The sequence below is a fragment of the Bombyx mori genome, chromosome 10 (genome assembly GCF_030269925.1).
Source record: "Bombyx mori chromosome 10, ASM3026992v2".
Lineage (NCBI taxonomy): Eukaryota > Metazoa > Arthropoda > Insecta > Lepidoptera > Bombycidae > Bombyx > Bombyx mori.
Window position 1 is genome coordinate 6,936,472 of NC_085116.1, and position 25,405 is coordinate 6,961,876.

Below are 25,405 nucleotides of genomic sequence, written 5' to 3' on the forward strand. Positions count from 1 at the left end.
TTTTTGTAACACGTCAAACATTGAAAACAATTACGTTCTTAAATATTTTGATTGATTCACTTGTAACAGGAAGGAAACTGACGCACTATATAATATGTATAATATAGGTTCCTGCTCTAGCTTCCTGCAAAAGTCGTTTACACGTTACACATGTTTTCTTAGATACAAAACCATAATATAATAAATTTTTAAATTAAAATTATAATCAATGAACTTTCTTTATTACTTCATATTCACTAACAATCGTACCAGTTAAAAAGGTTATAATAACCTGTATCTCATAATGGAACATGGAAAGTAGTTTCAATAGCGCCGGTCTATAAATCGTGATGGCGTGGCAGGTAACATTCCACAGGAGGCGACTGGCCCTGCCACGCATCGGATATAATTACATACACATAAAAACAGTCTCTTTCTGTGGACGACAGACAGGGTACATCCGTTCGATCGTTGAGCGTTTCCATTAGACAGAGATATTTAAATAGGTTTTGTTAAAATATAACTATTTTATTGCACTGCTTTCGCTTTAGTTCTCATCAAATGTTCCGCGAATCCACTCGGCTAATATTTTTCATAAAAATGGTAACTGAAATGAGAGCTTATGATTTATGACAATATTGATTGTTCTTTGTTGTGAAAACGTGTATAAACGAGTATATTGTTATTAAACCGGCGACTCTCGTTACAATAAGGAAGCAATACGCCGGTTTTATGTTATATAATTAAATTACTTACTCTATTTTGAATCTATTTTGTGATAATGTTTACAAGGAAGTACATATAAATAAATTTCAAAATGGCACCCACATAAAATGCCACAGAACGAGCTTGACATATTATATTTATGTTTGAAATCTATACATAGCGCTGTGTAGAATGAAAATGTATGTAAAAGTTATTAAACTGCTGATATAGTTCAAGATTTTGAAAAATACCCACAACTATATATTATGTACATTAACGACAAATTGGCAATGGTTGTTCGTGGACATAAGTACCACAAGCCGAGTGTGGCAAAAAGTCGTATTATTTTCTCATTATCTTCAATTTAGATACATATTCTCAATATTTCCAGCTTTCTTTTAATTTTAAAGAAAAATTCAAACACACCCAAAACATGCTAACACTACTTTCTTGATCAAGATATCCTTGACTCTCGTGAAATCTTTTTAAATTTCAACACCGAGCAGACCCTGAAGTAGGCAAAAAACAATAACAAAAAACGAGAAAGGTTGAATCGTATTTGTTACGTTGGGCGTAGAACGGTTAATCGCTTTACCTGTGAAAGCAGGTACATAAATATATTACACCGGCTGTGTATTTCTATTTTATCGTAAATTTAAACATTTGGACATGCATTAAGCAATAGATAAAACGATATATTATAAATTATAATTTGCGTAATTACTGGTGGTAGAACCTCTTGTGAGTCCGCACAGGACGCACGGAGTTTCTGCCGTGAAGCAGTAACGCGTTTCGATTTGAAGGGTGGAGCAGCCGTTGTAACTATACTGAGACCTTAGAACTTACCTTTTAAGCCACGACGACTAAATCAACTACTATATCTCAAGATGGGTGGCGCATTTAGGTTCTCGATGTTTATGGGTTCCAGTAACCACTTAACACCAGATGGGCTGTGAGCTTCTCCACACTTCTAAGCAATAAAAAAAAATTGGTAAATTATTCCGCAGAATATAACAGACGGATTATTGATGGATATTTTTGCATAACGCAAAACTTGAATATTCGCCCTACGATAAATTTTATTATTAACTGCCGAAAGTTCTCACATCTGAATAACTAAAGTAATTAAATGATTACCAACTCATTGATATTGGCACAACATACGCTTTTATTTTCAAATCAAAATCAGATCTACAGTGTGTGTGTTGTGAACAACAATAGATAGCTGTTTTAAATGTTGCTGTTTGAATTTTAACGCTATCGTTAAAGGCTAATCAAGCTTTTGTCAGATTTATTATACTCGTAGTACTATATACAATGCTCTTAAATAAATGAAGAGTTTCTTTTTAATTCGCAATTTCATCAGCTTCCTTTTGATTATTAATCGTAATTATTGCAGATTATTATATGTATTGATTTCGAACTGTATTATGGCTCTAACACGGCTATTTATGCCGCAAAGCAGTATGAGGTCCCTGTTTGAAGAGTGGGCCGATCGTTATAACTATACAATTGAAACCTAACTCTCGCATCTCAAGGTGGGGTGGCATATACGTTGTAGATGTCTTTGGGCTCCAGTAACCACTTAACACCAGGTGGGCTGTGAATTCGTCCACACATCTAAGCAATAAGAAAAAGTCCGAAGTTGTGTTTTATACCTCTGGACAGTGGACTTCTTAAAATACATTTTACACAATTCTATAAGCGTAGTCATTATTTAATTCTGTGACAACCCGATGTTGTTTTCAAATTAAATGTCAACTTTATACCGCTGACTATCTTAAAACATTCGATTGTATTTCACATACATCGTCACAGAGTAAGACAGTGAATTAGAAAATTAATTCAATAAAAACTGCTGCGAACTATGTATTCACATTATTAACATTATTAACCTTGAGAATAGAGACCGATTGAGAATAACAGGTTCATGAATAGTTTTTGTGCTAAGTTTCAGAAGCTTCAAGAATTACTATCAAAATTTGTTTGTTCATTTTTAATTCCGTTGTTGTTTTTGTTGTTCTATTATTTTATTGCAAACTTCATTTTCGGTGCATAGATAAAATTTTCATGTACTATATACGATTCACGTGCAGTTAATTAGTTCGAGGCACTGTTCTGGCCGCACCGTGACTGGTAGACTAGCCCGAGGGGCTCGGTCTGAGAGAATTTGCTAACATCTGCCCTAGCAAGAGCAGTGCTTCGCTGAATTCACCATCGGATCGAAATCGTGACCTTCTAAGAAGATTCGGCGACACTCAGTGGGTTTTGTCTCATGGATTCGTCACCGGAGCCAATACAATACCGCCAGCCACTTGAAATAAACATTCAAACTCACTGGCTAATGCATCCAGTCAACACTCATAATTTCACCTTGATTTCAATGTCCATATTTCAGTTAATTGTTTCAATGTTTGCCACACTGACTGTGCATTTATCTATATCTAAGACCCCCTAATAACGTATTAGTATTATGTTTTTATGCACTGCATACCTAATTAGTATTCTTCGCGTCTATTACTCTTATAATTAATTGCGCGAATAAGGCTTAGGATCGATCCTGACTTGAAATTGAAACGGTGTTTGGATCAACAACTGCGTCACCGTGAGTCACGGCAATGAGTACGTTCGTTGAATTCCCATTGTCGCTCACACACGGTCACTTGTGGAGTCGATTCGTTTCAGTAATTGCTTTAAATCGGATTTTTATAACCTCAATGTTTTCGTTCATACAAAAAAAGTGATCAAACACTCCACAATCAACATTCCCAAGCTGTTTTTGAGTTGCGGAAAGATATGCGTGACTAGAACACATACAGGTTTTTTTCCAATAGCTATTCGGTGGTAGCCTAAGAGGCTATTCCAGCTACACTTGGACGGGTAGGTGATCTCACGGGCTCAACCTGAGAGAATTTGGTAACCTTATCCCTAGCAATAGTGCGTCGCAGAATCTACCACCGGATCGGAATAACGACCCACTAAGAAGATTCGGCGAGACACATACAGGGATACAGGCTCTGTTCCCAACATGCTTTAAAAAGATATCCTTAAATTCGAACTCGGAGACGTATCTTCATTAGTCACGATCACTAAGCATTACCTATATCAACGAGGTAGAATTTTAAAATGTCTACTTTTCAATTAGTCTAATTTCCTAAATACAACCATTAAAGGTTTTTCATGATAAAACAATCTAATTTCTTTCAAGCAAGCTACCACACCGTATAAATACAGATCTAAGTGGGCATGAGACATGACGCTTAGTCAATACACGTGCACGTGAGTCAGTTTATACTCCAGGACCATACGCCCACATACTGATGTAGGCACTTCATACGATAAAAATTAACTCATATTACATCGTTATTGAAGCATTTTACACATATTATTAGGATTTAATAGCACAGTCAGGTTGTTTACGTAATACGTACCTACGAAACATTGTTGTTTATTGTAAGCAAACAAATATTCCACCTAACTTCTATCACATCACTGTTATTCAATGCGTTTGATAATCGATACCATTTTTTCGAAGAATTAGTATTGATATAATATTCCGGGGACTTTGAAAATCTAAACCAAATCCTAGATAATTGCTAATTAATATACTCGATATTTAAACAGTATTCATTGATCCTCGATGCTCTGAACATTTATTTTATTGAACTATTTTTGTGAACGATCCTTTTGTGGTAGAATCATCAAAAGCAATAACGCTATAGTGTCTGTATTATTTTCGTGATTTGAGAATTCTACACAACTTCTTAAGTATATTTTTATAAAATGGGTTCTCGGTAGGCAACGGCTTGGCTCTGCCTCTGGCATTGCTGAAGTCCATGGGCGACGATGACCACTCGGGTGGGCCGTATACTCGTTTGCCTACAAGGGCAATAAAAAAAGCGTCATAATGCAAATATGAAAATTCGAGCGAATTAAATAAGCAGTACATAATCTAAAATTAACATTCCTTTTCGAATGTTCATGGGTCAATGAATTGTTCGAATTATGTACATGTTTTAATCTTATCAAATGACTAAGCAATTTGCGAAGTAGGTCGCTTAAATAAATAAAAAAAATTGCTTGAGATAGTGGATTATGTTGAAACCGAAAAATATAAGATGATGATGTTAAATTCTTGAATATTACTCACAAAGTTTTCAGTTGCTCATAAAATTTTGTTATTTCTGTTTGCTTAGCTTTTATTGTGGAAACCAAAATTTTCAAAGATCTCTACTTTTATGGCAACTACTTTATATGTAAATACAAAACATTAGGACATAAACATCATAGGTTAAATTATTTACTCTTTATCAAGGGAGTATGTTTGTAATAGAATAAACGCAAACCTCCTAAAGCATTTCCTCTCCGAACGCCATCAACACTTCCATGCCAAAACCAGTACCAACAAATTGTTATAGAAATATGAAGCTTTCTGCAGCGAAGTATCCCTGCATTGACAACTAGAATTACTGTTATTTTAGTGCAATTTACTGATGATACTCGTATAAATTAAGGTAAGGCCATATTCACGCTGGAATGTCTATGGGTTCTCGTAGCTGCAGCAATTGATTTTTTACTTCATTTTTAAATTATTAGTAGAATTTTATATCCAAACTAGTAATGACAAAATTTGATGATGGCGTATTATTAGTTAATAGATCAAAAACACGTGCTGGCCATAAGGTATAGTGAAGCTACTTAAGATTTGGACAAAGTTCAGCGGAAATAGATCCACTTGACAGAGATGCACACGTGGTGCGATATTGCTATCGGGATTCAGGACTATTCTTTTTCATGGACTTTTTTCGACAACGCTCTAGGGTTTTTTTAATAGGATACGTGAATTTGTGCAAAACAAAAAAAGGAACTAAACCCAATTTGACTCACATTACGTAACCGAAAAGCTGTAAATTTTTAGGGTCGTAACTCTAATCAAAGAGTCTCACTGTTATTCTCAACGACAACTGTATGATTTAAAGACCACCATGACGCTCGTTTCCGATAAGTCCCAGTCTGCATTCAAGTTATCAACAATGGTAACCAAACACTAAGGCATAAATCGATACGACACACGTCCATAACTCGAGATGATCGCGTATGTCGAAATGTCTAGTCATATTTCTGAGAACCGGTCTCTGAACGAAAACCGTAGGTTCATTTGTCCGTGGAGCACATTACAAATTACAATAGTCATTTTGTGTTGAGGCCTGTACCTCTCGCATACCTGGCGTACGACGTGAAGGCGCGACAACGGCACCGTACGCCACCATTATTACAAACGAGTTATTATTTCGAGGCTTTCTATTATTTTAACAAGATGAAATTTTATAGGGTCCCTTTCAACGAACTACGAGTACGTGCTGTTACAATAGAAATAGATATATGTTTAACCACTTGGTTACTAGTATAGGCAGTTTGAAGAGACTGTAGTACATGAATGAATGATTTTCTGGTGGTAGGATCTCTTGTGAATCCGCGCGGGTTGGTACCACCACCTTGCCTATTTCTGCCGTGAAGCAGTAATACGTTTCGGTTTGAAGGGTGTGGCAGCCGTTGTAACTATACTTGAGACCTTGGAACTTATATCTCAAGGTGGGTGGCGCATTTACGTTGTAGATGTCTATGGGCTCTAGTAACCACTTAACACCAGGTGGGCTGTGGGGGGGATGGGTGGTCTGCCCCAAAAAAAAAAAAAACATGAAGCATATTTCGTTTGAAATGTCTTCGATTATTTTTTTTTTATTTTTTTCAAAACATTATTTCATTTTTCACTAAACAGCTTGCGAAAGACCATAAACCCTTCGCAACTCGTGTTATTTTGTTCTCGAGATACGGCTGCGTCAGTGCGACTATTTGGAAATAGTGGTTAATTCGTCCCAAGGTGTGTTAAATTATTTACAGGGAGCTGGCCGCTTAGTTGAAAACCAATTGGGGCTCGGATCATGTACTTAATAAAAGTATGTAATTGCAATTTAGTCTAAAATTCTCTTAAATGTTAATTCGTAAGTAGCTTTTCCAAGAATAAAAATACAACTCACTGACTTTTGCAAAATTAAATTGGATCACCAAACTCGTGTTTCTGGTCTCAATATCACATCGTTTCGTCAGTAGAGCGGGAAAATTATATTTTGCCGCTTGTTGATTCGAGCCAGCGACTCGTGTTGAGTAATGGCAACCAATCATGCAGAAATTGTAATAAACATTTGCCAAAACTTACATACTAGGTATACACTTTTTTTACTATTAACATTATTTTTTTCCATAATCTGCATTGATTTTAAAGTGGGACATACATTGATGAGAATATACCTCTAGACTTAGAGTAAAATGCAAGCAAGGTCGCCGCCTTCCCACACCGATAAATAAAACCGTACGTAGGAAGTAAGTGATCATGAAAACAAGCAATTAAACTTTAATAAAATCAACTTAATTTTTACAATTTTTATAGTTTAAAACTGAATGCTCTCTCTCCCGGCCTTTAGGTGTAAAGCGATTAGCAGAACCCAAAGATATTGCAACATAAATCCTGTGAAACCTCGAGATTAGTGTTCGTAGCTTCAATAGCATTTCAAGGGACACGCGTGATAATTCAGAAATAGAGCAAAAGTTTGAGGAGGTTGCATTTATTCGTGTTTGTTCATATTCCATTAAGATCTGAAACCTTAAGCCTCTCTTTGCTTGTTGAATCTTAGTGATAAAAGCATATGAAATATATAATAAAGTTCAGGGTGCTACAACTACACCCTTATCATCATCAGCAATATCCTGAGCAAAATGTTTATGTAACTTTGTAATTCCTAACGAATCTAAGTACTTATGGTAGGACTACTAACACGGGTAGGTAGCACCACCCTGCCTATTTCTGTTGTGAGATAGTAACGCGTTTCGGTTTAAATGGTGTGGCAGCCATTGTACGATAAAACGCAAGGCTAACTTCTACTAAATCTTAGAAATCATGTCTCAAGTTGGGTGGTCGCAGTTATGCTGTTGATGTCTATGAGCTCCGGTAACCACTTAACACTAGGTGAGCGGTGAGCTCATCGAATCATCTAAGCAATAAAATACAAAAGTCCGCACAGAAGCTAGCTGCTAGCAATTATGCGTTGTTTCAATAATTTAGTGAGCATCTAGATGTCATGGAAATAAGAGTGCAACAAAATAAGTGATGTGTGGAAAAAATATCCGATGATAGATCTTAGTTAGATGAAAAGTAAGCGGGATTACTTTATTTGATTGTTTTATAATTTAGCAGTTCGTAATTTACATGAAATACGAATAATTAGAAGGTGTTGTCATTGCTTTACGTTCAGAGTTGTCAACAAAAAAGTGCAGTCGTATATATAAAATTGACAAAAAATCGTTTGTTACAAAACTTTTAAGCAGTGATCCGTTTATCAAAATACCTAAATATTTTTACTATGAATCAAACTTGTCGATCGCTAATGCCGTCCAAAAATGGAGCAGCCACATTGAAAGTAGTTCTTGCTAGACCGGGATTCCGTGAACAATTGTTTGTAGGATTTCGACATTACAACATTCTTGGAAATACGAATTCTATTACCTTCGTAAATTGTTGAGCCTCTACGTGGAGGAAACTCATTTGGAAACAAGTAGTAGTAAGGAAATAAGCGTTTAAGACAAGAGTTCGATATTTATTTATATACATTTTTATGTATGTATATGTATTTATTTAAGTACGAGTATTTGTATCTATAAATATTATGTATATACATATGTTTAAGTACCTAATAATTATCACTATAACACTACACCTAGCGTTCATCTCTGCATTCTCTTAAGGTAGACCGTCAGAGAATGCCTATGGCATTAAGTCCGCCTTTATACTGTCAAGTATATAAAGTTATAAATAAATTAATTAATTAAAAAAATCTTATGCACTAGACAATTGTAACTAAGCTCTGGAAACAATAAAGACACTAGCACTTTTTATAATAATTTAAACATTTAAATTGGAGAGTAACTGCTGTCGCTCAGAATGGACCAGAAAAACTAAAAAAAAGGCTAATTTCATCAAGTGCTTCGTTAACAACGAGATGTGTATTGTTGCATATCGATTTCCTGAAACGCATTATGTGTTATAGCACTGGTTACAGCTAATGGAGATGTACTCTGTTTATGAGGCGACTGATGCGATAGTTGAATGGGAATTAAGGGATCAACTCAAACTCTCTCTGTCCCTTCTACACAGAAGGTAATTTTTGGGATTGCTGATACACACGGATTTAAATGCAAATAGCCGTTACTTGGGAACCCCGAGCCGGAAATGGGACCAGAACCGTCCACAAGACCCAACCTATGCTTTGTATTATATAACATATAATCTTCGAAAAATAATTCATATTAAATAGTTACTATGCAATATTATGTAATTTATTGTTTCCTTAAAATGACGTTGTAACACGTTATTAATCTTAAATTGTTCAACAAAGAGACAGAGAGCAGATAAATAATAAATTCCAAAACTATGACTACCCACATTAGTAGTTGAGATTTCCTGTCAACATCAGCTGATGTTATGTTGTTGATGATGCTGTGTTTAACCGCGCATTATTCATACAATCCAACGGTCATAGAATCATTATTTAGTGTTTCACTGACCTGTCCGGTGGCTTTCTTGTATCGATGTGTTGCTTCCCGCACAAGGTCCCTGACCAGCAAGTCGCCAGCGCCGCATGGCACCAACACCCGGACGGATCCGAAGCAAACCGTCACTTTCATCTCAACACAACACTATCACTCACCAAGACTTCACTACCCACTTGTAGCTATCATATTAGTTTGGCGACAAACTAACAAGAGCAAAACACTATCTGATGCACATGGTAGATGAGATTCCGTATCGAGGCAGCTCACGTTCCATCAGTGTTACAAAAAGAACAAAAACACTAAATCGTCCTAAAACTACCATTTCGTATCATTCTAAAATAATACCAGCCGTCCGTTCACTTAATCCGAATGCTTAGCACACACTATTTGCACCGATCACATTCAACATTTAGAACATTTCGATAAGATTACGCGAAATATGGGCGCATTCCTTTGGCGCGCGCTTTCAACGGCAGCAACGGTCGTGGCAGGGAACATGAATAAGAATTTAAAGTTGTTTGTAGCGACGGTGAGGGAAGTGACGGGGGGGAAACGGTGAGACCGGTTCCCGCGATAGCCAATCGGCGGCGGCGTCACGACGTGCAGCTGTACGCTTGTGGTGGTGGCCCACCATACCGCGTCATACCTGCCTTGATCCGGTGTATATCACTCATTGTGAACATAAAAAAATACAAATTAAATTAAAGGTAACACGACGGATTTCCAAAATGTTGTCACTAAATGAGTATGTAACTATTGCATTCAATGTAATATTAGAAATCGAACTCCACGCTTTCGTACAATCCGTATTAATTGATGATACAATTCACTAATATTCAAGTCACAATTTTACATAAGTGTGAGTTTCAATTTGCCGTTTGATCACAATAATTATGGTACTATAAAATAGTAACACAGCAATTTAACTGTAAGCTGATGTCATATCGTTGTCTTCTATGAGTAATACTAACTATACTACACATTAGGAGCAAGAATCGCAAGAAACGCCCTATTATTCATATAAATACTTTGTTTGTTCGGTATTACCATGACAACGATTATCAATAGTTCTTAAGATTGGAAAGTAGTACGTTCGAAATAATTACAACGGAGCACGTTTATAAATTGGGAATTAAGTTTTATACTTCACCTATTTGAGATCTAGTAAGTACTTACTGAGAAAATTAATACTAACAAGATTCTGCCTATTTTCAACAGCTAACTATTCGAACATTATGGCTTGATAGATAAGATATTTGTTAATACAAAACAAATGTTAATTTCATCACATGTCTCAATATGAGTGGTGGCATTTACGTTTTTGTATCTAAGACATCACATAACACGAGATGGGGCGTGAACCCTTTTCCATCTAAAACAATGTGATAATTTCGCCAAACGAAATATTCATATTTATTAGATCAATCATATGTTTAATGCTCTTCTACCTCGATTTTCCAATGCGACCTATTTATTTCAATTTCAAGTGTATCTATCAATCAGCCGTTGTTAAAGTGATGTTCATGCTCTAACAGTTAGGTCATACTAGTTCAAGGTAAAGATAATTTGTATGCGGAAGGCAATGCAGGTGACGCGTCGTACTTAGCACGACTACCTGTCTCTTATGTTTGTGGCAGTTATTTCAAAATTTAAAGGCGTTGCTTGATAAACGCAGACAGTTTATTTAATAAAATCCTCATTACTGTAACTGAAACATAACGGTAAATTCGGATTTATATCATATTCGGTAATTGATTAATAAGTTCAATTAGTTCAGTTTTTTATTAAATACTTTTCTTTTTAGAGCTTTTATTTATACGCAACTATTTTCTAATTGTGAACCCAGACTAGTATAATTATCTGTATAATATATTTTAAATTAATTTACTATATAATTATGATAATCTATGTGTGACCTATGTACACTTAACAACATTTCATTATAATTATGTAATTACTGGTAGTAGGGCGTCTTGTGGCCCAAAAGGCTAGGTAGCCCCTACCTATTGCTATCGGGAAGTTTTTTTTATTGCCCCTATAGGCAGACGAGCATACGACCCACCTGATTGTAAGTGGTTACCGTCGCTAATGGACGTCGGCAATGCAGGGGCAGGGGCCGAGCCAAGCCGCTACCTACCGTTTACTATGCTACTCTCCACAAGCCTCGTTTGAAAAATGACGTCATAGCGCTTGTGAAACACCCTAGCTCATCCCAAAGCCGTATGGTACGTGGCAAAAAAGATCTCTGGAAATGCACTGTGGGTAACCGCAGTGGCTCCAGGTAGTATTGATGAACTCTACTCCGGTGGCGGGCGGTGCGATGGTAAGAATGAGATGATGCTATCATCATCAAGCAATACCTCAGAGCACTACCCAAGGAACATACAATATAAAATTCAGAGGCAGCCAAAGTCCAAGCCAGGGATCCGCAGTAGTAATGGGTTTCTTTTAGAATGGTGGGGCAGCCGTTGTACTATAAAGACTGAGATTTAGAACTCATGCTCACACGTGTTCACGTTTTTACGTTACTTGTTACGTTTACTTTGTTGATGTCTATGGGCTACGTAGACCATTAAGCAAAGAACAGTGATATACATACTTTTCCATCTAGTTTATTGTCATTAATGTTTTTTCATGTTTATAATTTATATTAAAATTCATATTAAAGAAAACTTCGGTATGGTGTTATAACACTTTTAATTCGTAAATATTTCATTTTACAGCATAATAATAGGAGTGAAATGAATAAAAATACACAATAACACATTATATAGAAGGCGCAATTTAGTTACCTACAGGAAATTATACAATATTTTAATTTATTACTAACGCATTTACTGCATCCAAGCTGTTAACTATTCACATTAAAGCTAAAATGTTTTTGTGCTTTAAGTCATATGTTTCGACTACATATCTCGACGAGAAGTAACTTCAGTAATGTGAACTCGCAGCAAAGCTCTATATATACCGATAAATTGTAAAAACTGATTATATTATAAATAATTTCGTCCCATAAACATAGTTTGTTATTCTAGTCTAGGGAATTATTATTTTTTTGTTTCTACATGATTATGATGAGAAATATTGTCCAGTATAAGTCAAAAACTGATTGGTTTATTTTTTTTCGAAAATCATACTATTTATTTATAATATATTAAAAAAAAAGAAAGTATATGTCAATTATTAGCAAACACATAAAATATTTGGCACTAAGTTTGTCTATTATTTAAATTAGAACAACAATTTACGACATTATTATTTAGAGACCTAATATCAATTCATTTAGAATTAAAGTGTTTGAAACGATCCAGTGGAATTGAAATATATAGTTAACAATATATTTACAAGAATAACAGAGTTTTTACAGTCGTCAATATTAATATCATAATGAAAATCAGAAGCTGAAACACAGATAGTGTCCTTCGAATTTGAATTAAATAGAGAATTAACATTTTCCTTAAATAAAAAAGTTACTGCTTTTTTTTTAAAAGTAGAAATAGTATTAAGCTTGAAAAATGAATAAAATTCCACTACTTCCATTAACTGCAATTTTGTAGGTATTATCACTTAAAACTGTAGCTCGATTAATTTAACGAATTTAAGTACAAATCTAAGTAAAAAGCTTCGTCAAACATAAACAGTACAATCTAATCATTCAACAATTAAATTGACATGTTTACATTTAGTACATAACACATACTGTTTGTCAAATAATTGAAATTTCATCCTAATCTCAAGATTTAGTTTTTATATATTAAGTTTATCCTATTTTGTTTTGATAGGAATTTTAAAAACGAAACTTCTTTCCAGAAAAAAAATTATGTCACTAAAGATCATCGTCAGGCACAAAACAAAAAAAAAAAACGAAAATCGATTGACAAACACACGCGAATATGGTACTTAACTGTTTTGTCTTTATCTATATAAATTATCATGTGAAATAAGTTGATAAGAATGGTTTCTGTCATATGTTGATTACATTTTATTATATACTGCATAGAAATAATCCTCATTCAGATCTCGAAGAAAAATAATGTAAATTGAAGAAACTGACTAGATTTGCGATATTAACACCACTAAAATACAACAAAAAAAAGCAAGACCCATCTGATGATATGATATTTTTAAAGAATCAACTATTATTAAGCAAAATCATTCAGCCTATGGTAACAATATTTCTACAAGTATTGAAATGCATTGTTCATATTTACAATATTTTAACAGCTCAATCCGTTTCACCTCACTCAATGAACTCAGACCTAATGAGTAGGGTCCAGCCCCAGGTAAATATCTACTTTGAAGTCGACGAAGATTGGTCGCTCAAATTTATTTTACCTACAGATCACGAAACCTGAAATAATTCTACCTTCAGAGCACCTTATAATTGTAGAGATCTTTATCCACCCCGAACTGACGCGAGCGCCATCACATGGCACAATTACTTTACATGAATATAATACAGTTATACATTATTAATACACTAAAATTACTGACACGAGGCACGTTAGAATGTTCATGGAAACAGTAAACAATAATAATGAAGTATTCCGTGATATAGTTTTGAGTATTACATAATTATCAAATAGAGAGCTACAAAACAAAATTTCATCCGCATAAACCCTACTATTACTTCTTTGGGAGCTCTGTCATGATCGAGTTTAATTTGAGATGTTGTATCACAATTGACCGTACGGTCACTCTGTTTACGAGTGATCAGTATTTACCGATAATTCACTTTATAAAGGGTTCATTGAAGTCCCTACTTCACACTTATCGCTAAACATCGCTTTCGGCGTCGGTGACGTGCGCCGGCTGCCCGAAGTTCCTCGTAATGGATTCGCTGACGGTACGGATGTTGGCCAAGTACCTGTGGGCGGGTTCGTCGGAGTCGTATATAGCGCTCAGCGACTCCAGGGACACGAGCGCCTCGGAGTCGAGGAGGCGCGAGGAGGCCCGCGAGGAGACGTCGTCGTCGCGGTCCAGGTAGCAGGAGTTCACGTCGCTGAGGGCCGCCTCGGCGTCCGTGAGGCCGGCCTCGTTGAGCATCGACACGTTTTCGAGGGCGGGGTCGTCTGTGGTATATCCGGTGCTCTCGGGGTGTCCACAGTCTCCGTCGCCTTCTCCCTCCGAACAGGACGAACTCCATTCAGACTGACTTTCGCCGTAGAGGCCCATTTCCCTCAAGTTAGAAGTGGTCACCTGCATATGAATGATTTTAACGACATAGACTTTGATCAGACTGAGGACATTATATGCTACCGATCTCTCTGATTACTAATAATATAAAGATACCGATATGCGGCTCTTACCGCTATTCCATCATAGCCTGCGGTTCAGTTTGCCTAAGTAAATAAATATCAATGGAGGACGGGGTTATTTGGTAATTAATACGGCCCTATCCTTGATCCCTTCGCGATGCTGACCTCTGATGTACAGCAAGAATCAATATCATCTTCTTTATTGGTTTTAATTGGAAAACCTCAGAACTAGGTGGTAGGCATAGGATCCAAGGAGGGATAAAGTCGCATAGACAACCAATCGTAAAACTGTGAGCCATATTCTAGTATTATGATGGTGAGATAAATAGTTAATTACTACTTGACGAGAACGCCAGAAGCGAAGTTGTGTGAATTGTTTTATTTTGTTAATTATTGGTTATTTATTGGTTTTATTAATGTGTTTATTAATGTTTTATTAATTTTAGTGGTTTTATTAATTTTGTTTGTTAAGTTAGGGAGCTAAGTTTACCGTACATAAATAAAATGTCAGGCAGAATAAATGTTTTGCGCTGGCAACCCGAGTGCATTCTCGTAATAATAGAAATAATGGTTGGCTCCTTTCGTCTCTCGTCTCTTTGACTCGTCTTTCCTATATTTAATCACCGAAGCGAGTTTTATCGGTCAAATTCACTATGTATGATGCCCTTACCCTGCTTTGTAGTCTTTCTTGAATTTCTTTCTCGTGTTTTTCTTTCATCGCCAGGGCCTCCGCTTTCCTTTCAAACTGCGGGCTAAAATAATCAATGAGAACGATAAATTATTATATTCTATAAAATTTTTCATTAAATTTATTATAGTCGATATAGAAGAAGCCCGTAGACTATCAGTTTTATAAAAAATATATTTCTAAGCAGATTTAAATTTTATTTTTGTTAATGAAATACAGTTGCGCTAATATAATGTCTATAACATGACATCCGTGTAACAATTATAATGTTAAAATCGAAATATGTAAGATTCAAAGTTTTACTGGTGGCAGGACCTCTTGGTAGGTACCACCACCCTGCCTATTTCTGCCGTGAAGCAGTAATGCTTTACGGTTTGAAGGATGAGGCAGCCGTTGTAACTATACTGAAATCTTAGAACTCATATCTCAAGGTGGGTGGCATTTACGTTGTAGATGTCAATGGGCTCCGGTAACCACTTAACACCAGGCTATGAGTACGGCCAACTATAGCTATCTATGCAATAAAAAAATATTGGTAGGTATGTACACCAATTACAATTGATTTCATTTTCAATCTTTAGCCTCAATTTCGGTAGAGGGGTGCGGTAACCTGCCTACGGAACCAGGGGGTAGTGAACTCGTCTATAAGCAATATAATGAGATATACTGACGTCGAGCGTTGTTCCCTTGAGTGCGTGGGTGAGGGCAGCTGGACGACGACGTCGGTGGGCAGCACGCCGGGGAAGTCACCGGCAGGGGCGGCAGGGGGGGCGTCCTGCCGCGCCAGCTGAGCGATGGCCGCCAGCCCCACCGCGTGCAGCGGGCTGCTGTTGTTGTTGTTGTTATTGTTGCGAACCGAATCCAGCGACGGGTTCTGGCTCCTGATAAACAATCAAAATATATATATACAAATGAATTGCTGTTCGTTAGTCTCGCTAAAACTCGAGAACGGCTTTACCGATTCGGCTAATTATTATTTTGGTCTTAAATTATTTGTGGAAGTCCAGAGAAGGTCTAAAAGGTAGATAAGTGGGATGGATTCCTTTTGTTTGTTTTAAGTTTATTTTATACAAAAGTTTAGGTCTTTTATTTAACGATCGAGGCACTACGAAGTCTGCCGCGTGAACTAGTTAGTTAAATAAATAATATCAAAGCACAGTATACTTAAAAATTTTAAGGAATACCAAGCGAATGGTACTCGTACTTAAAAACTTTAATACGATATCGGATTTTCTTAAAATTTAATACTGTTGCTTGGTAAAATATATTTTTATGTAATGGCAACATCTAGTTTTGTAAATCTATGAGCTTGGTGTCGATGAGATGGTTCTGATCAAATGAAAAAGAAACTAGGAAAACGATCAATTTTAGGGAAAACAATAAATGTTACAGTCAAGAATTTATAAGAATAAAAATGAAAAGAATTATTATTAATGTTAAGCCAAAACGTTAAAGTGTCAATAATTGTACAGTTTAGCCACGCACAGGTTCTCTCTGAAAATAATTTGATAAAACAACTATTTACCTCAGATCGAGTTTGAGTTCTTTCCTTTCGAGTTTGGGTGGATTGCTTTTGATGAGATTTTTATCCTCTAATAGTCTTTGTATTTCCCTTTCGAAAGGCGGCACGCACGCCACGTCGGATGGACTCCTTTTTGTGTACACGTCTACCGAATCGTGATTGAAATGTTTGAAATTATTCGGTCTGCTGCCCGAACTGGAGAATGAGCTGGCTCGTTGTCCCATGCGGCCTTCCTTCTTGTCCGTTTGACAGCACCCATCACGCTTCGCCGAAGTTTGTAATAGATTAATGATGGTCCTTGGAAGTTTTTCATCCTCTTTCTGATGATCTACATCTAAAAACTTGTCGTCTAACGATGGTTTTTTTGATATTTTATGCTTCGAATATATTTCGTTGATGTGATTCGAAACAGGCTTCGTCGCTCTTGAAGGCGGGTAGTCGTACGGCTGATTAGGACTCGACCGGTTCGGCCGTGAGGCGGGGAGCCATTGAGATATGCGGGGAGGCGAAGGAGAAGCGTCAGTTGTTCGCGAATAGCTTTCGTCTGACGAACTAAGACTCGGAGATCGCGTTAAAGAACTTAACTCGTCCGCAGACGAATGGACCCGGGGGCTCCGCGTTAACGGTAGGCTCTCACTAGAGCGAGGCCGCGGCAGGCGCGTCGGGGGCCGTCTCTTGTGCGCTACTGGAGGCCGGGGCTCCTGCGGACGGGGCCAGGGCGGCACCAGTGCTCGAGGCGGCGGCCATCTAGGGTTTGACATTCCATGGGGAGGAGGCGGCGGTGGCGCTTCTTCAGGGATAGAGTCTTTGTTCCTGCGACCTTTACTGCCCTTGTGATTATTACCGTTGATCTGTTGGCTGTTAGTGGGCAATAGAGGTTCGTTCTCGCCTGCGACCGAGGCCTCTCGCACCGGCGGCAGTCTCGATGGCTGCGCCGCCGCCCTCCTGGCCGAGTTCTGCAGCATCGCTAGCGGAGTGGCCACGCCGCCGTAGGCGGTCGCGGGATTCGTAGATGGAGGATTAGCCGGGTTCTGCGCAGTGCCGTTCGTTGGCGCTCGGTCCGTCAAGAAGTAAGTAGTCATCTCGCCCTTCCCTTTAACTTTGACCTTCCCCCTGCACACAAACTGGTACGGCATATCCTTCAACACGTGATACACTTCTTCTGTAACTTGAGTGTGATTCGGCAGGCCGGTGGAATCCATTCGTGAGGCAACATTGACGGTGTTCCCCCAAATGTCGTACTGTGGTTTCCTCGCGCCAATCACACCGGCCACCACGGGCCCGACGTTGATACCTGAACAAACAAATCATGACAATGCAACATGACGCTATTTTTTTTTTTTTTTTGAAGTGAAAACTTCTTTAGAATCGTTGTGATTTCAAGCCGGATGTAACGGAAAAAACGACAGGTAAGAGACACAAATACAAAAATGTGTAGGATGAAGCCAGCAAAAAATGAGACAAAAATATACATACTATTTAATACAGCGCCATCTGTGAGATTTTTTTAATACTAACGTGTGTATGAAAGCTCTTGTAGTGAATTTTAATTTAGGATTATACGTGAAATTAAAATATCAATTCACAGAGGGCGCTACCTTACAATTATTTACTAATGACAAAATTTTACATATACTTAAGACGTTTAGGATAATTGTATTTTAATTTTGGAAGGTTTCACTTCTACCACGTGGTAATTGCACACATGTAATTTTTTTTATTGCATAAATAGGTGGACGAGCTCACAGCCTGGTGTTAAGTGGTTACTGGAGACCATAGATATCTACAACGTAAATGCCGCCACCCACCTTGAGATATGAGTTCTAAAGTCACAGTATAGTTACAACAGCTGCGCCACCCTTCAACCGAAACGCATTACTGCTTCACGGCAGGAATAGGCAGGATGGTGGTACCTACCCGCGCGGACTCACAAGAAGTCCTACCACCCGTAACCAGTGTTGAGATATGGCTTATAGAAGAGAATAGAATAGAGAAATTCGCTGTGCCGACCCCACTAGCGACCTAGTATGATAAGGTGGAGAAAAAGAAGAAGAAGACTTGGGAAAGACTCAATAGTCAGATAGTAATGTGTGAGGTTAAGTTACTAACATAGATTATAAGTAATACTTACCAAAAAAATGTATGGTTTCTTTACTGAAATAAAGATTTAATAATAAAAATAATAATAACTCACTTACCGACTCTGAGCATAAAGTTATTGTATGAGTTGTCGTTGATGTCTTTGAGTTTGTCCCTCATAGAAAAAACGAATTCAACCAGGGTGGCCATGTGCTTGCGCGTGCTTACTTCGTCCGCCATTTTTTTGTCCGGGATCAAACCGACGGCAGCCATGTACGTTGAGCCGACAGTCTTTATTTTATCTATTGCACTGAAGCGATCTTCACCTAAAAGCTGAAAATTGTGCCAAAAACGCATTATTAATTGAAGACATGAGTGGATGAAGGGGTTAACTATCATTTTTAAGATTTTTTAGTTTTTACACTAAATGAAGGTGTTATGTGCCTATAAACCATATTAGAGTTTAAACCTTATTTTTATTGCTATATGGTTGGACGAACTCTCAGCCCACTTGGTGTTAAGTGGTTACTGGAGCCCTTGGACATCTACAACGTAAATGCGCCACCCACCTTGAAATATAAGTTCTAAGGTCTCAATATAGTTACAACGGCTGCCCTGCCCTTCAAACCGAAATGCAGGCAGATGCCTGAATCACACTTCTGAAATTTTCAAGATAAGTTTACATATTCATCAATTCCGAACAACAACATTTGGACCGTCGATCTCCCGAGCTATTACATCTGCTAAGTGAAAGATCTCTTTTACGTTAAACTCCCAAATTAAAAACAACTAGCGACCCGCCCTCGCTTCGCTTCGGAAACTGTAATTTATTATTGATTTCTCCACTATTTAATAGATGTTATTATACATATAAACCTTCCTCTTCAATCACTCTATCTATTAAAAAAAACCGCATCAAAATCCGTTGTGTAGCTTTAACAGCCTGGCCACGGGACATTCGCCGATACGAATATTCGCGCGGTGCGAACGGCGAAGCGTCTAGCGACTAAAACAAGCGCATAGAAATGTACCTAACAAGCCACGCGCACCGGCGACCGGCGAAGCGACCGGCGAAATGTACCGAGCGAATCGCGCGATGCGGCGGGCGAGCAAAACAAATGCCTCAATAAGGACGGCGCAAGCCACGGAGTCGAGCGGTAGTCGCGGCGAATAGTGCAGTGATTAAATGAGTTTAGTTGTTTTCGCCGCGAAAAATTAACGCCGAAATTTTTATATTTTTTATTTATTTTTTATTTTATATTTTTAAAGTCGTCGTGGCCTAACGGACGTCCGGTGCAATCGTGTTGAGCGATGCACCGGTGTTCGAATATCAGGCGGGTACCAATTTTTGTAATGAAATACGTACTCAACAAATGTTCACGATTGATTTCCACGGTGAAGGAATAACATCGTGTAATAAAAATGAAATCCTCAAAATTATAATTTGCGTAATTACTGGTGGTAGGACCTCTTGTGAGTCCACACGGGTGGGTACTACCACCCTGCCTATTTCTGCCGTGAAGTAGTAATGCGTTTCGGTTTGAAGGGTGAGGCAGCCATTATAACTATACTTGAGACCTTAGAACTTATATCTCAAGGTGGGTGGCGCATTTACGTTGTGGATGTCTATGGGCTCCAGTAACCACTTAACACAAGGTGGGCTGTGAGCTCGTCCACCCATCTAAGCAATAATAAAAAAATTGCTGAAATACTAGCTAGACCAGCTATTTGGAAGTCTAGCCACCCAAAGTATTTCTCGTACTTCTTGTGGAATTCTCCATCTTTAGGTATACTCCGATTCTTATTCAAATCATGTACTTCACAATATTTTCCAAATAATAGGTCCTGAACCAAAAAGCTATTAATTTGTAAGCAATATCGAGATAATTTCGATATAGACATTTCGCTGTCGGACTTCCTTACTAGTCGCGGCGGCGAACGTGAGTACCCGTGGCCTGCAAACGGTGCTGCGCGAATGGTCGCCTCGTCCACCGCTTCGCTGTTCGCACCGCCGATCCCCGTGGCCAGGCCGTAAAGGTTTAAGCATACATAGGGACTGATATAGGGACAGAGAAAGCGACTTTGTTTTATACTATGTAGTGATGATACAATTGTATTCATAATACCTCATCGAAGTCGGCTATGATTTCGTTGAGCAAGCGCAGACACTCCATGCCCTGGTTGTTCCCGTCGAGCTCCATGTAGAACTCGTGGTAGTTGGTGATGGAGGCGAACACGACGCCGACGCGCTGGTACGACTGGTGGTACAGGTCCTGACAACGGCGCGACGGTCTGTTACTGTTTAACGCCCGTCTGGTGTAGTGGTAGTGGTGACGTGGTCACTACACGAGGGAGTCGCGGGTTCGAATCCCGCCAAGGAAATATATTTTTCTCCTACCTACGCCGAAAGTTTGATTTTCCTCCCACTGTACAGGGAAGAAAGTCTAACTTTTCCTCCCTGGGTACAAGTGCGCATGCGCGTTAGTGTTTACGTCTGCTCTCACGCAGCTAAAATTCTCCGCCATTGTTGTGCTCGGGTAATTTGCAATATTGTGTTTAGTGTAAAAGTGAAATAAACAAAAGGCAATATTTAATAGTGAAGTATTAAACAAAGATGAGTTCATCAGACAGTTCTTATTCAATTAGTAGTAGTTTATTTAAAAATTAAAAAACAGTTAAATTGTAAATGTCCTACTTTTCTCCTTTGGTGCACAATGTACTATGTATGATAAATATAAAATGTATTTGCCACGGTTATGGATGTATATTAAATATATGTATGTGTATAATAAAAATCCTACATTTATTTTTATTATATAGTATTTGTAACACAAGTTCTTTACGAACTTAGCACGGGACCAGTTCACGTGGTGTGATTGTTACTAAATATTTATTATATAAAAATTAAAAAAAACCTCCAGCATTTATACCTAAAATCACTGAAAAATGACTAAAATCACTGTTCTCTTATCGGATACGTCAGAACATTTAAACATACGTTTTCCTAGTTTGAATTCAAGCTCATCAAAATTGAAAGAGCAGCAACGTATCGATCGCTTGAAACGGCAGCAACGTGGCTCTGTCTCTGGCATTGCTGATGTCCATGAGCGACGGTAACCACTCACCATCAGGTGGGCTCGTCTGCCTACCTGAACGGGCAATGAAAAAAAATACAACTTAATATGTTGGCGAAAACGCGGGATTCGAAGTCTGTCGCTTCAACGCCGGCCCTACAATAATGCGGGATTATATTACTTGTTAACTCAAGGTGTGTGGCGCATTTACGTTGTAGATGTCAATGGGCTCCAGTAACCACTTAACACCAGGTGGGCTGTGAGCTCGTCCACACACTAAGTAATAAAAAAAAATTATCGAAACAGAACAAACGAATAGTGCGGAATAGATTTTTTTTTATATTTATGTAATTGTGGACAATTTCAAAATGATCTCTGTTCAAGTCCCATTCAAATAGAGACATTACAAATGACCTGTTCATAATTACTTTCTGACTGAATGAATAAATCACATTGCAACAGAAGAAATTGTCAATACTATACGTCATTACGTTATTAGTATTTTACGATAGATAATGTTCACTAACCATATTTGTTCTAAATTGATTATCCAAGAAGTGAGTGGCCACGTGCGCCGGTAAGAGGTTGAACAGTATTCTTCTGTTTGATGCCTGAAAATTAATAGTGATTAATGATTAGAAAGTAATCGTGGAAATTAAATTAAATTAAATTGGTAGGCAGTGGCTTGGCTCGGCTCGTGGCATTACTGAAGTCCATGGGCGACGGTAGCCACTCACCATCAGGTGGGCTGTATGCTCGTCTGCCTACAAGGCTAATAAAAAAAAAAAAATGCCCAAAACTGAATGTTGCCAGCAACATAAAAAACATGACGTCGAAGCCCAAATATGTTGAATATAATTTTAAATCTAAAATGGCATTTATATTCCATTAAATAGCAATTCGTTAACCTTTTTACATAAGTTTACAGTATTACTTAATTATATACAGATGTAGGCAAAATGCCAATTAAAACTACTTTTACGATTAAATCTCGCTTTTTTAATAGTCATTATATTATTTTCGACGTTTCGAATGCTTTACAGTGTTAGTGGCCGCGGAGGACTGTCGTCCGACAAAAATTTGACATTAAGCCGTTCAAGTAATTTTAATTATGTGGGCAAAAGGAATTATGTTATGTTTTTGAAGTGAAAACTTCTTTAGAATCGTTGTGATTTCAAACCGGATGCAACGGAAAAAACGACAGGTAAGAGACAGAAATATACATACTATTTAATACAGCGCCATCTGTGAGATTTTTTAATACTAACGTGTGTATGAAAGCTCTTGTAGTGAATTTTAATTTAGGATTATACGTGAAATTAAAATATAAATTCACAGAGGGCGCTACCTTACAATTATTTACTAATGACAAAATTTTACAGATACTTAAGACGTTTATGATAATTGTATTTTAATTTTGGAAGGTTTCACTTCTACCACGTGTGAATTGCACACATTTTGTTTTTATATTTAACAAGCACGGGGGTTAGGGGTAGGGGGTGGGGGGTTCCTGCATTCGAACAATAACATTAACCTCTAATAATGCAACTTCGTCGCATTTTCGAGTTTAAGTCAAGAAAAAACTGTATCGCTGACTCGTTTGATTGTAATATATCCTATGTGTCCAAACTGAATAATAAATATTTTAAAGAGCGCTTACCTGTAGAGCGTCCATGTCTCTTTTCTCATCGCGCGCTTGAACTTGCCACAAGAAGTCGAGTCGCGCCGTCCACTCCGTCTGCCGCGCGTGCAATAACACTGCCAGTGCCAGTGCCAGCGTCCAGGCGCAGGCGACGTACGCTGACCCAACTGGCCCCGGTCTACAACAACAACAATGTACATCAACTATTGGTCCCCGGTAGTCGAAATTCGACTATAATTAATTGAAATTATAAGTTTGTACACTATTATGATTCTATTGTCAAAGACTATTTTACATCTTTAAGGGATTTTATGACCAGGTAACTAAGACCTTTAAGTCATGTCTTATTTTAATTTATATTCATATTTTTATGAAAAATGATATTATGGAGTGAAATGAAATGAAGATGATTAATTTGAGACATCAACTGGGATGAAATTAAATGAAATGAGATGAGATGATATGGGATGAAATATAATCTCAGTAAAATGGTGGTCATTTACTAAGATTTTTCAGTGGACTTTTTGGAGGATCCCGAGAAGTTACGTCCAGCGGCTTTGTTTCATTTTCCCACATTTGTGCACTTTCACAGATATTAAACAGTTAATAAATCACCATTATTACACATTTAAGCCCGAAGAAACACTAAATAGACAAAATAAAACAAATCACACAACTTCACTCCTCGCGTTCCCGCCAAAAAGTTCCAATATTGAATCTTTTTTTAAGGGATTTTATGACCTGGTAACTGAGACCTTTAAGTCATGTCTTATTTTAATTTATATTAATTTTTTTATGAAGAATGATATTATGGAGTGAAATGAAATGAAGATGATTAATTTGAGACATTAATCAACTGGGATGAAATTAAATAAAATGAAATGGGATGAAATATAATCTCAGTAAAATGGTGGTCATTTACTAAGATTATTTCAATGGACTTTTTGGAGGATCCCGAGAAGTTACGTCCAGCGGCTTTGTTTCATTTTCCCACATTAGTGCACTTTCACAGATATTAAACAGTTAATAAACCACCATTATTACACATTTAAGCCCGAAGAAACACTAAATAAACAAAATAAAACAAATCACACAACTTCACTCCTCGCGTTCCCGCCAAAAAGTCCCAATATTGAATCTATTCTCAATTAGACCACAGACTATAAGCAATAACAAAAGTTTGATAATAAACAAAGAGTATATATCGTGTTTGTGTCAAATACACGGTAGTGTGTGTAATGTTTTTTTATTGATTTAATGTATTATTAACACATAATTTAAAAAATAAATAACATAGAGAAGGAGTGCTCTCTATATTCTCTATAAATGTGGAAAATTTCATACTCCTCCGTCCGCGCGTAAAAAGCGGGGTAAAAACAAAGATTCTGCTTCACGTATTATATTAATAGATTATTTTAGATCTGTCAAACCAACTTAACTCTTTTTGTTTTGTTTGAATCGTATTTAAAATATACTTTCAACATACAATTAAAAAAAAAAATGTGATTACAATTCAGCATTACTTTGGGATGTCAGTTATTAAAATTTACATCCGACTTTCGCAATTGATATGTGTTATCAATAAAGCAGCTACGGATGAGCGTAAGATCACAGTATCGATAATCGACTTTATATAATACTAGCCGTACTCGCCCGCTTCGCTAGGCATTTAAAATTAACATTATTATTTATTGTCATTATTATTAGGGATTCCAACACTCATATAAATATTAGCCTATACACTAAGTACATGTATTTTCTACATGGATACTAAGTTTCAAGTCAATCGGATGCATGGTTCGGTAGTTATAACGGAACATCCGTAAAAACCACTGTTGTAGACTTATATAT

At 37.4% G+C, this 25,405-nt stretch overlaps 2 protein-coding genes across 5 annotated transcripts in view; both read right to left on the bottom strand.

Annotated features, from left to right (window-relative positions):
• The window catches only part of LOC101741262 (partitioning defective 3 homolog), a 55,275-nt gene extending 45,108 nt beyond the window's left edge, over positions 1-10,167 (bottom strand). Inside the window, exon 1 of one of the 2 annotated variants that reach the window (XM_038013428.2) lies at positions 9,304-10,167. In XM_038013428.2, the coding sequence (XP_037869356.1) occupies positions 9,304-9,423 (120 nt within the window). In that variant the 5' untranslated portion in view covers positions 9,424-10,167. The remainder of the gene's footprint in view (positions 1-9,303) is intronic. The other variant, XM_062670528.1, reaches the window with a different exon arrangement.
• A 1,804-nt stretch (positions 10,168-11,971) lies between these two features.
• The window catches only part of LOC101741402 (Ca(2+)/calmodulin-responsive adenylate cyclase), a 98,203-nt gene continuing 84,769 nt past the window's right edge, over positions 11,972-25,405 (bottom strand). For all 3 annotated transcript variants that reach the window (XM_038013423.2, XM_038013421.2, XM_038013422.2), the window contains 8 exons: positions 23,573-23,732; positions 22,440-22,523; positions 20,965-21,111; positions 18,958-19,171; positions 16,763-18,053; positions 15,909-16,118; positions 15,220-15,301; positions 11,972-14,490 (listed from right to left, as the gene is read on the bottom strand). In XM_038013423.2, the coding sequence (XP_037869351.1) occupies positions 14,068-14,490; positions 15,220-15,301; positions 15,909-16,118; positions 16,763-18,053; positions 18,958-19,171; positions 20,965-21,111; positions 22,440-22,523; positions 23,573-23,732 (2,611 nt within the window). In that variant the 3' untranslated portion in view covers positions 11,972-14,067. The remainder of the gene's footprint in view (positions 14,491-15,219; positions 15,302-15,908; positions 16,119-16,762; positions 18,054-18,957; positions 19,172-20,964; positions 21,112-22,439; positions 22,524-23,572; positions 23,733-25,405) is intronic.